The 16,218-nt window shown below is 38.6% G+C and overlaps 1 protein-coding gene across 4 annotated transcripts in view; it reads left to right on the top strand.

The window, feature by feature from the left end:
- LOC108417198 (serine/threonine-protein phosphatase 2A 55 kDa regulatory subunit B beta isoform) overlaps window positions 1-16,218 on the top strand; it is a 67,698-nt gene that overhangs the window by 42,077 nt on the left and 9,403 nt on the right. For 3 of the 4 annotated variants that reach the window (XM_037540586.1, XM_017689889.2, XM_017689891.2), the window contains 5 exons: window positions 6,202-6,299; window positions 8,439-8,604; window positions 9,146-9,258; window positions 13,965-14,142; window positions 15,317-15,481. In XM_037540586.1, the coding sequence (XP_037396483.1) occupies window positions 6,202-6,299; window positions 8,439-8,604; window positions 9,146-9,258; window positions 13,965-14,142; window positions 15,317-15,481 (720 nt within the window). Of the gene's footprint in view, window positions 1-4,750; window positions 4,979-6,201; window positions 6,300-8,438; window positions 8,605-9,145; window positions 9,259-13,964; window positions 14,143-15,316; window positions 15,482-16,218 lie in introns of those variants that run through there. The other variant, XM_017689895.2, reaches the window with a different exon arrangement.

Here is a 16,218-nt window from a genome sequence, read left to right as displayed (position 1 = left end):
ACCCCACAGCCGAGGTGTGTAGAGGTGTTGATGTCTGATAGCTTTGTTGTTGGCATATCTTGAACCCTGAAAGAAAAAAGTTTGTGCCAATATGAATGAGTGTTAGATGTGTTAGGGGTGTGTGTGTGTGTGTGTGTGTGTGTGTGTGTGTGTGTGTGTGTGTGTGTGTGTGTGTGTGTGTGTGTGTGTGTGTGTCTCTTTGTGCACGTGTGTATTATTGTCCTTGTAGGCTGATCCTTTGACATGCAGAGCTCAGCAGAAGTGCTCTAATCTCAGCGGCCATGCCCAAGGTTTAATAATGTGTTCCACCACCCACCGCCCTGCCAGCTCCCTACTTAATACCTACAATTCCGCTTACACAACGAGCTTTACTCAGGAAAACAGCCCTGGTTTGCTTATTTCTCTCATTCTGGCTACAGTATTGATGTTGGATGTGGACGTGTTGTAGCTGGTGCTGTGCTTCAGCATCAGCAGACATGCAGTGACCTACATACTGCAGCATTGGCTCCTCTCTCATGTCACATACTGCTGTGCTGGGCCTCCAGATTGATATTTGAGTTTTGCCAGGGCTGACAGTAACTACACTACTACAAAAAAATCCATCCTTTTACGTTACATATTCCTGTTCACTACAGTTGCCTTTTCAGTCACAATAGGCATATTCTCATTTGCTTCTTTGCTAGAGGTGAAACAATACACATATTTCACTATACAATATGTATAATGTTTTTCATCATGATGCAATATATTTTCTATTCAAAAGTAAAAAAGAAATGGCAAAATTAGATTTTGATTAAAATTCAAATGACAAAACAAGACCATAACACTTGGTGAAAGCATAATTAGCAGACCGAGTCATTTCCTTAAGGCCATCACACAGCAGACGTGTCTCATTGCATTGTGCGGGGTCCAAAAATTTGGCCTTTATTTTTAACATTGGCACCAACATTCCACATTTGATGATGGTACTATTCAATTGCACAATTCAACATTTTGCCATACCCAGAGCATAGAAATCCTCAGTAGGTGAAATATGCCTTGAAATTGACAAATACTAACAGTATGACTAACTGTCACCTCAGCTACTATTATTAGTAGCATCTTGTGACTTTTATCATCTTGTAACAGCTAGTTAGCTAATACTAAACGTGACCAATCGTGTTGAACATTTCATTTCATTAAATTTGTAGTCAAAAGTGAAAATGAACCTGAACTTGCTGTTTATCAAAGCTCTCATTATACTGCATTCTATGTGGAGTAGCTGTGCTTTGTACTGCATGTGCGAAGTGATGCTACGTGGCACTGTGCTGAGCAACATGTTTAGCCTGCGGTGGCAAGTTAAATACTCACAATGAGAAAATTAGTTCAGGTGTGGTGAGAGGAGTTTTTGTGAGACTAGAGGGATAATGAGACACAAAATTCAGAATTTTGTGCTGAAAAGGTACCTGCTGTTAATACATCAACATTTCAAATTTCAGTTTATATTACAGATGTACAGTTTTTTAAACAAAAGCTGTGTTTTATAGTTTCTCTCATAGTATAATACAGTACAATTGTGTTACTACATTCCTAGGCTTTAGCTACTGGAAAGTACTGGAACTGGTCTACTCATGTTTTCACTGTGGCTTGCAAAGTGTGAGTTTGACTTTAAAATGAAGAGCTAATAAAAAATGGCCAAAAAAAGTCTTCCATCAGCTAATTTGTCTACACATAAAATTGGAATTCAAGACGTAGAAATTCATGCTCACTGCATTTAGGTTATCTTGCAACCTCCGTATTGAGACACATGTATAATGTCTGCAACACTTCTACTCTTTGCTGGCACTCTTTGCCTTTCCTGGTCCATGGTATCCCTTTGAGACACTCTTGATTCAATCATGTGCTTATTGTGTCTGCTCAAAGGTGAGGAAACTCAATCTGTAAATACAATAAAAGGGAAACGACTGAATTGGAGTCTGTTGTGCTAGTGTTATTAGTGTGCCTGGGGCGGCTGTACGTTCTTTCTCATTTCAGTCTTCTCCCAAGCTGCCTAGGTGATGGGGATGCACCTTTCATACATGTTTCATGGTCACCAGGGATGCAGTGATAGGGCAGTTTGGCACAGTAACCTACTTTATGGTGCATGAGGGATGGGAGGAAGGTGTTTGGGTGGAGGATGGATCAGTGGTTGCCCAGGCAGCATGCTGTCATGTGACTCGCCAACCCTTGACCTGGCTGCCTGAAGGATTTATTCACTGTGCTGCAATACACTACTCTACCTGTCACAGGCAGCAGTAGAAAACAGGCCACTTCAGGACACATGCTCCTCAAGTACAAACGGCTAGCAAGGCAACTGCCGGCCTACAAATCCTGAAACCCAGTCTTTAATTTAAGACTCACAATCTCCTTCTGTCCTGCATCTGCACATTAAAGTGATAATTTAACATAATCTAATTTATGTACTTTCCCCTTATCCTGAAGTCCATCAGCTGTTCAAGACACAACTGTGCACAAGACCATTTATTAATTATACATTTGTGAGATGCAAGGTTTTAAAGCTGTAGTGAATAAGTGCCGTTGTCAACAAACCTGAGACAAAAGAATTTGAAAATTCAGTGACAAACAGATGGCTTGATTAATAAATTAAAGGGCTCAAACTGAATTTTCCTCTTTTGAATGTGTCTGATGTTTTATGTAGACATTGTTAAAGTTTTACAATGTACCACTCTCTAGTTTATATATGGGCATTATATGTTTTGATTTCATTGTTCTTGTGATATCATGAAATCCCCATCATTTACATATATCTGCCTACTCAGCACACAGCACTTTAGCTCCACCCATTCACTCTATTGTTTAGCCCAGACAGTTTTTTTTTTATTGAAGCACCATACAGGGCAACCAATCAAAACAGAGGTCATTTACATATCCATCTAAAAGGTACAGAAACAAAAACAGCATGTTCAACGCAGAGGAATAAAGAGAGGTTAGAAAGTGGTCATCAGAAATGAATTAATAGAAATAGAAATATGTAGGATATGGTGCTTTATGTTTTGCCCAGCAATACTGTACACACATAAGCATATACATCCTCAAATGTATATGTATGAGGGAGAAAAATATAGTTTGTGTTTTTCCATCCTTATAGTCTATAAGCTGTACATCAGGTCCTGCATGTTTTTTTCAGTACAGTGTATTATTTGCTAATTATAATAATAATACTGCTAACACAGAAGTTTGCAACATGGGTGTTGGGATGAATCAAGGCACAAAAGATTTTGTTCAAATGAATGCAGGCCAGTCTTTAACCAGGTCACGTAAAGTGTTCAACAATGTGCTTAATATATTGCTAGGAATATTGCAATATGTAGCTAAAGAACCGTAATGTAGTATTTTGTCTGTGCTGTAAAGACCAAGTATGACAACTCAGGCAAAACTCAGAGATGATTGTAATCTGCATAATGCTAACCGCTGACTATGATCTTAATTCTTAGCTACCCATAAAGCTCCATCTCTGTACCACCTCATTATGATAAAATGTACCTCTCTTTAGATGTTTCAAAAGGTATTTTGATGCAAAGAATGCTCCTGGGGCCATATTACATCAGCTGCTACCTTACATGGTGAATTTCAAAACTGGGGAGTGCAATTACAATGAATCTATTATCTTGCACTGCTTTGCTGCTCTGGGCTTCTACTAGAACATGCTCTCTGATGTATGATCTATCTTGTAGTCTCTGGCTTTGTCTCTTGCTCTCTTTGTCTCCCTCACACATTGATGTAAATAACAAGATAGCATGGATCTAGCATCTTTGCTTGCTTGTGTGTAGGGATTTAAGATATGCTAGTGATTTGGGCAACTGATTCAATGTTATTCCCAACATATCTGTTATAGGAGTTATCCAGTGTTTTTTAAACCTAATCTCTACCTGCTGTATCTGTATTGTATTTGGTTTAGCACCTGCTTATAGATGGTAGGTTTGAGACAGCACACTTTTTGTTTAGATTAAACTAAATTTCACAAAACTATCATCTGTAGTAATTGACCATACAATGCAGATCCAAAGGATAGAGGTTAGTTTGAAAAACGCTGGAATATTCCTTTAATACCTCCCTGTATATTTGTGCTTAGGAAATAGCAGAGCTTCCTATAGTAGTCCTGTCAGTTTTACCCCCCACCGCCGCCCACACTGACACTCCATTATTACTCAACTCTGAGTGACCCTGCTAACCAAAAATAAAGCCCATCACAACAGAGCTCTGAACATGTGTGTCTGGTTTGTTCAATTTTTATAGTAGCGCTAGGCAGCCAGACTGATCCAGAGAAAATAAAAAGGATTTCTGGAATATTATGTTTCTTGACCATAGCAGTGTGGGAAAGAAATAAGCGTCTTAGCATGGCAAAGGTCAGCAAGATCCTTTCATAACCTGTCCTCGTCTAAATGTTCGAGAAGGGCCTTGAGGAGCTAATAGCGGAGCATGGTGAAGAATAAAAGCCCTCTTGGCTTCCATCGCTCTGAATGCTTTGCACCATTAAAGACCAGGGTGCTGGCCACTCATGCAGTTTTGCTGTGGCACTCTTAGCGTGCTTGAGTCGCTCAGTGAGATGTAATGCACCACTTCTGTCCATGATGGAAGTGGTTTCCATGGCAACCGCTTCCTCCATTCCCCATTCAGCAAGCTTTAAATCCGTGAAGGGAGTGTGGGTGAGGAAAAGAAAAAATCGAAGCTCTTCTCTCTCTCTCTCGCTCTCTCTCTTTTTTTCATTCCCACTTCATTAGATTTGTGCCTCTCCATTTTTCATAAGAACGTACTACTGAAGGCACAGCTATTCAAAATTTTTTGCATCTGAGTGTCCTGCAGATTTTTAATATGGTGGCTGGGAAGGAATGTTGCCATTTTTTCTTTAAACAAAACAAAATTTAAAGCCATTCAACGAAGGCACGACTTCTAAATCAGATGCATCTTTTCACAGAGGATAAACGGAGATATCTGAAAGGTAAGACTGGACTGCTACAGTTGCATTGCATAGGCCTGATATACTGCTGGTTTAATGTTAATGAGTGGGACATTGTCGATCTTCTTAACATTTTCCTCTTTCCTCATTCATTCTAGTTCTGTATTGCAGCCGTGTTTTATATGAGCTCACACACTTTTAGATCTGTTTTGTTAAAGGAATACTCTGACATTTTTAACCAATACATCTGCAGCATCTATAGCTTAAAGTTGTTTAACAGAGACAGTAATTTCCTTATACAGAAGAACAGAAAATCTATTAACCCAAAAAACACTTGGCCATTTCCATTGGTCCATTCATCATGAAATTCAGACACGTGGAACAGGCCAAGTGGTATTTTCAAATTCTGTAAAACAGAACGGAAAACAACAAAACATGTAATGCAAGATGCGGCAAGAACTAAAACACAGCATTACTTGTTGTACCATAGTCTTGTTTCATGAAAATGTTAGACCAGTTTGGGTCTGAAGCACTATGGCATGTGCAGGCATGCAGAGTTTTTTCATCATATGGTGATGAATGTACAGATAGTGCTTGATCTCACCAGTGGAACAACCTCTTTCACCAGCGGAATTTGGAGGGAGAATCCTGCTGAAACAGCAGCTCTGAATTTGTACAGCTTCCTGATCTCCTGCTCGTAGGGAGCGCTTTGATAAAACAGGGGAATTACAGTCAAGTCTGGCCTTTGCAGGATGATTTGGGAGGATTACATCCCATATTTCCCAGCTCTGATCATCCATTGGCTTTTCTTCTTATAAGTCTCCTTTAACCCATTTTCTGCAGAATATGGGTCATTAGGACAGTGTTTTATATTATCACTGAAGTCAATTTGCAGTCGACAATGTGTTTTGTTATGCTTGCCTCATATTAATTAGGTTTGGGAAGTCAGTTGAGTGCATACAGTCCTGGACAGGGTGTGCATGGCATCCTAGTACTGCACATGATGAAATGCTGTTTTTTTATAGCACTTTTAAAGGATTTGAGATGTAGCTTTCTGTTTTAAATTGATATTCCTCCACTAACCCTACTCTAGATACAAGGTAATCTGATTTGTTTAAAAATACTGGGAATTGCCGGTAGCTTTGCTGTCAAATTCAGTGCTGTGGAGAGTAATTCTATCCTAGACAGTGGGGGTAGTGGTTTTAACTCTCTCTCTCTCTCTCTCTCTCTCTCTCTTTCTCTCTCTCTGTTGTGCTCTATTACAGCCGACATCATCTCTACGGTTGAGTTCAACTCAACAGGGGAACTCTTGGCCACAGGAGACAAAGGAGGACGTGTGGTGGTTTTCCAGAGGGAACAGGAGGTAAACGAAAGAATGACGACACAACCTTCTTCACATTCTGCTGCCAGCACTGCACTGATGCACAGCTGTTAGATTCCTTTCAACATTAGTGTTGTCTCTAGGATGTTGGCATGGTTCCCCCCACTGCAAAGACACATAAGGAGGTGTAGATTATCGTCGTCATAGTCCCACAACTACAGGTGTGAAACACAGGTACATGCTGTGTACCCACTAGTATTTGGCCATTACTACTATTGCATTTGAAATATACAAGAAGGAAAAGTGTTCTTTAAATCAAATGAGCATCATAATAAGCTGCTTAAATAGTGGTAGTTCACTGATGTCCAGTTTCCCAGACATGGATTCAGCCTAGTCTTAAGACCTATAAACAACAAGTATGATTATTAATGTAGTGGAACCTTAACCTTGTGTTTTTTTTTAACGTTCTGAGAATGAAAGAGAAGGAAATATGGATTTCCCTCAAGTAGTAGCAGGACCATTTTAGCGTTTTCCCAGCTCCCAACTCACCTGATCCAACTAATCAGCTCTCTAATAGCCCCTTATTGAGTTGAAATGTTATAGAAGGGTAAGCACTAAAAATGCAGGGCAGTGGTTCTCCAGGACCAGGGTTTGGAAACAATCCACAAAGGTACTCACTGTAATCTATGATCCACAGTGTTTTCATTAAGGTCTGCATTTGTATAATCAGCATGTTCTTTGTATTTTAAACTTTATCGCTCTGCCAAAGGTAATATGAGGTGTTCTGCCTCTATGAGAACTAAGCTCTGATTGCTCAGCCTGACTTTTAACATATCCGTACAACAAAGAAAATCAAGCTGCCACTGATTACAAACTCTACAAAGCGCCATGGTCCGCCTTTAATATGCGTGTGTTCATTTCCAAAACATGTCGTGCATTTTTTTGTCTGTAGAAATCTAACTAGGGGTGACTTGGCCATCATCAGAAATGCTTTTTAATCTAGGTGTAGGCCAGATGTGGATCTGGTAATGAAATGGCTTTAAATATTTTAGTTATATTGCTGTGTGCTAGATAGGCTAGTCTTTCTAACAGCTAGTCACAGTATGTCGTCTACTTTTGGCTTGACTACAACACCACTCTCAGCCCTTTCAGAATGCACCTAAAAACTCATTAAAGGAGATTTCAGTAATATTACATTAGCATTATAATACCATTATGGGACTTTTTGATCTGAGACCTAGTTTTAAAAAGCACCAGCGAGAGATGGAGAACATTTAAAGTTCACATTTTACCTGTAAGTTCTGGTCAGGAAAGCTATATCAGAGACAAGGATGTTGTCAGACCCCATTCTGCAGTTAATCAGTTGTTTAGCACATAACAAACCTCTAAAACATTCAAACACAGCAGGGGAACCCAGCCTCACTTTTGCCTTAATAGATTGCTCTGGAAATCTCCACAGTTATTGATTCTGATAGCTGACATACCCTTCCCCCCTTTATTTCCATATACTTATCGATTGCATGTACATGTATGTGTTTGGTTACCACCAGCTGTGCCAAAGAGGCTACCAATCAATGTGTTATATTAAATTCAGCATAAAACTACTCACTGTTAGACGCATCCTGCATGTAAATGATATGATTTTTTACTTTCTAGGTGTAATACTTCATAGATTTTCTGAGTGAAATTAACACACTCTCAATAAGCAATCCACAAAAGTCCTTAAAAAACTTATTTATTTCCATGAATTTAACATAATTATGCATTAAAATACGCAGAAATGTGTTCTCTGTAGATGTGCCAACTTATTTTCATGTAGAAAATGAACAAAACAGGGGTCCCCAAACGTTTGCATACAACTATATTTTCTATACCCAGAACCCAGCAGGCACCGAACAGTTATATTGCTGTTGTCGTAACAAAATTTTCAATTTTCCATTTTTAACATAATTTGAAAATGCACATTGGCCTTTATATTGTGTGTAAATTTCATGAAGGATGGACCAAAATAAATGTGCAAAAATTACTTGGAAAAAAGTCTGGTTCCTTTGACTTACATAGAAAGTAATGTATGTTTTGTTCTTCTCCTGTAAAGTTACCATTTTGGAGATACGAGGTTTTATTCCGACAGCAGCGATATACTGTTTGTCACACTGTCTCTGTCTCTCCATTCTGAACCAGAGTAAGAACCAGCCTCACAGGAGAGGAGAGTATAACGTTTACAGCACGTTCCAGAGCCACGAGCCTGAGTTCGACTACCTGAAGAGCCTGGAGATCGAGGAGAAGATCAACAAGATCCGGTGGCTGCCCCAGCAGAACGCTGCTTACTTTCTGCTCTCCACCAATGGTGAGTAAACAGCCACACATTCTATGGAAAAAACGTTCACTTCCCACTACATACGGTTCCCAACAGCTTGTGTTGAATTCAATTTTGTGATATCAAGAAACACATTTACAGATATTGGCATATTCAATCTAGTGCAATTTAGTTCTACCAACTCATGCTGAAGTTATAAGGAGTGTTTCAGCCTTTTTAAATGAGGCATAATACAGGGCAGTCAAACAAAACGTATATATATTGCATATATTGGTCTTAAAGGCACATAAAGTCTCTTGAGCTAATATGTAACACAGAAATGTATTGTAGCTGTCAAGCAAGTAATTCATCTCAGGGGACATGTGCATTTTCTTTCAGACGCTATGACTTCATCTTATATCCTCCACTGAGCTGGAGAGCTGCCAGTATTGTGCCAGATTGTGTGCAGTCTCTGTCTTTGCTCACTCCCGCTCTCATACTCTCTTGTAATAATGCTGGTGTGTGTGTGTGTGTGTGTGTGTGTGTGTGTGTTTGTGTGTGTGTGTGTGTGTGTGTGTGTGTGTATCTGCAGATAAAACTGTGAAGCTGTGGAAGATCAGCGAGCGAGATAAAAGACCAGAAGGCTACAATTTGAAGGACGAAGATGGAAGGATTCGAGACCCTTCCACCATCACCTCACTGCGGGTCTGTATTAGGAGTGTAGAAATGCAACATTGCGTCAATGCTTTTCTGATGCATTGATATAAAGGTGGCGATTCAACTGCATTGATTTTAGAATGTTAGAATCTGAAATTATTATAATAATATTCAATAAAGTACAGAACTGTGCAGAAATCAGAGACTATCCAGTCAAAACAGCAGTTAAGTACAAATGATTTATTTTTCAGCATCAGGAAAAACAGAAAACCTCTATTCAACATAAAATTACACAGAAGCTTCTGCAACTAACTGTAATACCACACCCAAACACATTCAGTGATGCTGCGGTCTGAACACCAGCAGTCTTGCATGGTTGTTAGGAGACCTATCTCCTCTGTATATTTTAGTATGATCCTAAAAATGATCCTAAGCATAATCCCCTCAGAAAAAATCTCTTGAAAAATGAATAATTCATACTTAAGGTCAATTTTGACTTAAAATTAAATAAATGAAGGGTGGTCCAAATGAATGGTCTCAGACTATTTACAAATGTAAAGATAAAAACCAACTTCATGTATTTTTTCCATAATCTTTATCCCATTACTTTGAATATAGCTTCTCCAGCCACCTTTGCTTACATACTGTAATTTTTAAAATAATTCTGAATGTTACCACAATACTTGTCTATCAACAACGCTGCAAGAAAATATGTGCAATCAGCATTAGATTAAAAGGGATTTCTATGCCCAGACTGGCGACTGTTTCTTGGACTAAATGTGGGCCATCGTCTCCTCTTAAAATCTACTCGGAATACTCCTGACTGTAGCTTCTGAGTGGCAGATTGCTGGGTGGAGATTTGAGCATCTCTGAGTTGAAACTAAGCCCAGTCCCCAGCAGCAGTCAGCAGTCCATCAGAAGCTTGGTGGTGCATTCTCGCGTAAATGCTACATGAAACAGTCTCTATTCAAGTCAATTCCCATGTGAAAATCACATTTTGTGTGCTCAGGGCCAGCACTGATGAATGATCTTCTATCATCAATAGACAGCGTCTCTCTCTTAATCAAAAGGCAGCTGCCGAGAGTGATGAGTGTGTGCAGTGAAGAAGACGTGATCATTTCTCTTTCTGCCTCTCTGTCTCTCTCCCTCTCTCTCTCTCTCTCATGCTCTTTCACCCATCCCTCCAAATTGAATCTTTATACAAAAGGGGGGGCGCGACTCTGTGTATCCATTAGTGTTTGGTGTGGTGTCTGTTTTTCGGCTCCGTGGCCTAATGGATTAAAGCGTTCTTCTCCTCTGCCATTGTCTGGTCGGTGTGGAAGATTAGCCTGATGGCAGGGAGAAGGTGGCAATCCCATTTGGAGCGTGAAATGTATGTGTGCAGAAGACGGAGCAAGGGATTTATCGGTGGGCACAGGCGGAGGAGTGTGGAGAGGTGCGGGTGAGGAGGGAGGGAGCAGAGGGAAGACTCTGTGGGGCAAGATGAGCAGACATTTCATGTGTTCTGGCAGTGTGACTCGCCAGCACCATATTCCTGCTCGACTCACTGCATGAGGTTTTGCCCCTGAGGTCTTTGACAAGCAAGTTTTGAAGTTTGAGTGCTCAGAATGCCAAACTTTGACCAATATGTTAGATGAGTGGTCAGCAGGCACCTAATATTAAGGAACAAAACAGCTTATGTTACTACTGAACCTCTTAAACTCTTAGGTGTCTGCATGTGGACCCACACTTTAATTCATCACTCTCATATTTATCTAACTTACATATTAGTTTCATAATAGTGACTGAAAAATTCATTGCAGTTACTGAAATAGAAAGTCTAAAGGTTAATATTGAATAATGTTACATTATATTACATTAAAAGAATGTTCATTATTCTGGATTAAAAAGGTATAGTCATACCTAAAGATTGATAGAACATTAGAGATTCTCTCAGTAAAAACTTTTTGTTAAGAATGCATGCAGAGAGTATTAAATAAATAAACGAATAAATAAAAAATCATTTACATTAAAGTCTTATTTTTGTATGCTCTGATTAGTATATCGCTGCTGTCGTAACAAAAACAAATTTCAAAAATGGTAACTTAAACTGTAAAGGACAACATCCATCCATCCATCCATTCTCTAAGCCGCTTCTCCATCAGGGTCGCGGGGAGGACAACAAGTACTTTCAAATTATGTAAAAAACTGAAAAAGGTCAAAAATGGAGGTTTTTTCCGACAACAGCGATATGTATTGTTTATGGTATTGTATCCTTTGCATTATTAGATTATGCTAAGGAATAATAATTGAAGGTGATTCATTGTCCAAAATTTCCCCATAGTTAAATATTTAAGATTTGAATAAGGTCATTCAGAGTCATTGTATATGAAGTGCTCTATTCTGAAGTCATTTAGCAAATCAGAACTGTTTACAGTGCTGGTAATAGGAACCAGACTGCATGTAATGCCTCTAAAAGCCGCATCACAGAAGCTTAGTGCTGGAAGTTGGTACAAATACACACCGACTAATGTCTGAGACATTGTTATACAATTATTCTGAGAGAAAATTTTGAAAACAGTTTTATAAAAAAACAAATAAAGATCCATTCATGGTGGAAAGGGCATGAAGGGCATTTCAAGTTAAAAAAAAATCCCCAGCGAAAAGGCATGTTTATAGATTTGCCACTTTTGTGTCATTATCAAGAATACACATAAAGACATCTGTAGGTTCACTGGTCATTTAGGATAGTTAATAAAATGGCAATATTTGTGTGACACCTGTTTCCTGTCAGCTCCATTGAAAAGAAAATTATGGTCAGGAAGTTTCCCTACAGTGCATTGTTTCACATCAAAACACTCAAAAACACTATTTACATTTCAACTTTCAACATCTCAATTAAATTACACAGAATGTTTGAAAAATTGGTGGAATTTCCTGTTATCATAATTGTTACATTATGTCCCACAATAAGTTCTGTTTACTCTGTGGGGAAATGATTATGAAATTCTCGTGGTCAAGCTGCTAGAAAGGGTGTTGATGATTTCCTGTTTTTCATATGACTTGGTTTTCCACTGTCTTTATCAAGGTAAATAGGTTTCAGTAACAAGGTTGCTCATATGTTAGGACATAAATGTGTAATTGTTGTTATTTAAATCATCTACTAATGCAAATTGTTACCACTAAATATCTTGTATATCAAGATTTATATATAACTATTTTTATAAGATTGTTTGATAAATCATAGCATTCTAATCTTTGACTGCTGATGTATGGCATGGGAAATGCACCAGGATAAAATACAAAGCTTCTATTCCCCGTGCATTGTCCCTTACTGCTGTCTCAGTGACAGCAGGAAGGGACAATGCACGTAGTGCTTACTGGACACTATGGAGAAGAATAAAGGCAGACCAGAGACTGAGATTCTTTAAAGCAGTGAAGGATTGTACTCCCTGATCCATCTCCCTGAGCCAAAAATAGAAAGTTATCATTCCTCAGGAGAGGAGAGCTGCAGCTGTGAGCTCTCCTCAGTAGGGTTTGCTGAGAGCTGATAGCCAGACAATGTATTATAACTTGGCATCCCATTTGTATTTGTGTACACATAGATGAAAGTATAGTCACTAGTGGTTGGTGTGTTTCTTCTTTGTAGACTCACTGAAATGGATAGCATAGTGGATAATATCACTGCACCACATGGAAGGTTCAAGATTGTATCCCTTGTCTAGTCATTCGCCTGCGCAGTGTGCTAAATATGAATGTAAACTCTTAAAATAATCAATGATTCATATTTAGAGCTTTAATATAAGATATGGATTAAAGTATAACATGGATTAAAATGGCATAAATAAAATCAAAAGTTTTGATTATTGGTATTTGGTATAAAACAAAGGGTTATTGCGATTTTGTGATATAGTATTTTATTAGTTTCAGTTTAGTTTAGATTTGAATAGACATATTGGTGCATACTGAGCTCTCAGACCTTCCAGTCTATATAGCTGCACTTGGTATAGCAGCATCATACTCTGCCCCATATAAACAACAAGAAATGCACATCATTTCAATCAACATGCATGACAATGACCAGTGATTATTTTGCCTGGTTATAGTCATCAGAATGATTGGTGTTCTTTGTGAATGAATGGATTTGAGTGGCACTTAAACAGAGACAGCCCGATTCATATTCATATCTAAAAACTCACTGTGGCACTTTTAAAATCATTGAGGATAATGAGTGGTATTGTCAAGTCGGCACTAAGAGCTGATCTCAATGCCTCTCATGTGGTGTGGAGAAGTAATCCAGCGTGTGGCGCAATTAAGAGGAAACCACTCCAGGAGAGGCTGCCTGCTGCTTCTAAACACACGTCATTTCGGGCCTAAATGTGCACAGTGCAATTAGGACCTGCACAGAAAACACACGGCTCAGTAGGGGGTGTGGTCCAGTGACCCAGTCCCTCTGCATGGCCCTGTTCACAAATGTCAAACCCATGCTGAACAGCCATTATGGTGGATTTAGCAGCCATTTAGAGGCAATGAAGTGCTAAATATGGAACTGTAGTTTTTGTCCATTATAAGAAGAGTGAAATGAAGTGAAAATGTCTGTGAGGAAGAAATGCTCCGGTATTTTGTTCTATAGTGTGATTCAATGTGGTTGCTTTTGAAAATGTATGCAATTCTAAAAGCAACGGGGTGACTTCCAATCTTTTGGCCTGGGAGGTTATGTATTTCGATCTGGTTGTCTATTCTGATTCTCTTCTCTTTTCTCTTTGTTGGTCCAGGTGCCAGTCCTGCGGCCCATGGACCTCATGGTGGAGGCCACACCCAGAAGAGTGTTCTCTAATGGCCACACGTACCACATCAACTCCATCTCTGTTAACAGTGACTATGAAACATATATGTCCACAGATGACCTGAGGATCAACCTGTGGCACCTGGAGATCACCAACAGGAGCTTCAGTATCCTTTTGTATAGAGAGTTATTTTAAGAGGGAATGAGAGGGAAAAATCAAAGAATTGGTGAAAATAAGATTGACCAAAATAAGATAACTGGCTGATGTCCAATCAGCTGCTGGCTACTGTGCAGTTCATGCAGTTACTGTGGACTAATTCCTGTTTATAGGCTCTCCATGATTAAACTTTTTTTTAATGTTTTAAACCTCAAAGCTTGGGTCTGAGGAGAATAGAAGTAAACGCAGTGTAAAAATCTTAGGAAATACATTGTCACATATTATTTTGTCTCAGTCAGATATATGCCACGAGTAGAGAGAACTGTACTTAGTGAATTCATAGTCATGTAAGCATGTAAACAGGTTGAGGATGCCAAAACATGGTAGACCAGGAACTTAAAAAATAACATAAAAATTTTATGTTTTATTTTTGCTCTAATATGTTAAATTCAACAAATAAACAGTAATTGAGCATTAAGATGTGTAAAAATATGTTGTCAGTAGAGGATATGTTAACTTTTTTCACTTAGAAAATAAAAAAACACGCAATTTTACAAGGAGCAGCAAAGTTTTACTTACAACTGTATATCTGTCAAAGTGTCTGACTTGGCCATGTCACTGCTAATGTATATGTACAGAATTGTAAATGGAAAGATGGTGAGCCTGCAAATGAAATATAACTGCATAATAAAGTATTAATAACAAAATGAAAAATGAATTCATAGTCATGTAAGCATGTAAACAGGTTGAGGATGCCAAAACATGGTAGACCAGGAACTTAAAAAATATATACCTGAACACATCTTAGAATTGATAAAGTCAGAACAACACTTCATAGGGTAACGGAGGCTGAAACCAAAGTCCTAATGAGTTCAACTGTCAGGAACAGGAGTAGGTCATCAGAATTGATTAGGGACAGCTGTGTGTGGGCAGTAAGAGGGTGGAGCTGTAGCTGTTTGGAGCCAAACTGAAGTAGAAGAGTCATCCAGAGTGATGTGGAGAAGGTAACGCTTCACACATAGCAATATTCAAATGTAAATAAAAGGCAAAGGTAAATAAAAGTTAATGTATTCGCAACACACAACAAGCTGAACAATTATCAAGAACTCTTTCTGATGTTTCACAGAATTAGAATGACATATTCCCATCATAATTGTAAAGTGTTTCCTGAGTGGCGGTTCTAGACATTGTGGACATTAAGCCAGCCAACATGGAGGAGCTGACGGAAGTGATAACGGCAGCAGAGTTTCATCCTCATCAGTGCAACACGTTTGTCTACAGCAGCAGTAAAGGCTCCATCCGGCTGTGTGATATGAGGGCGGCCGCACTCTGCGACAACCACTCCAAATGTGAGTGCTTAATATCTGACCAAAGTTCAGTAATGGCATGAATGTAAATAAAAATGTCTAATCCTGCTGAAGATAAGAGCCAGCTCACATTCCTTATGGAAGCTTTCGCCCTGCGTTTGAAGGTTTGGGACCCCTTACTCAGAGCCCTATATACATTCCTGTTTTATATTGCATGTATACAGTCACATGCAAACACCCCAATCAAATTACATGTTTTGTTGATTTTCTAAGTGAAAAAAAAGTTAACACATCCTCTACAGAGAACTTAATTTAAGTGCAAAATTTCTATGAATGTGTTTAACATAGTGGAAAAAAGCCACATATATATATAAAATGTGATAATATTTGCACAGGCCACATTTTATGTTTTATTTTTGCTCTAATATGTTAAATTCAACAAATAAACAGTAATTGAGCATTAAGATGTGTAAAAATATGTTGTCAGTAGAGGATATGTTAACTTTTTTCACTTAGAAAATAAAAAAACACGCAATTTTACAAGGAGCAGCAAAGTTTTACTTACAACTGTATATCTGTCAAAGTGTCTGACTTGGCCATGTCACTGCTAATGTTTATGTACAGAATTGTAAATGGAAAGACGGTGAGCGTGCAAATGAAATATAACTGCATAATACAGTATTAATAACAAAATAAAATAAAATATTACCTTCAGATGTAGTAACATAGTAATTATATGATAATAGGAATTGCTGCTTGACTAAGGCTATTCCTAGGTC

This window comes from Pygocentrus nattereri, chromosome 8, assembly GCF_015220715.1.
Source record: "Pygocentrus nattereri isolate fPygNat1 chromosome 8, fPygNat1.pri, whole genome shotgun sequence".
NCBI lineage: Eukaryota > Metazoa > Chordata > Actinopteri > Characiformes > Serrasalmidae > Pygocentrus > Pygocentrus nattereri.
This window is presented reverse-complemented; position numbering and strand designations above follow the sequence as displayed.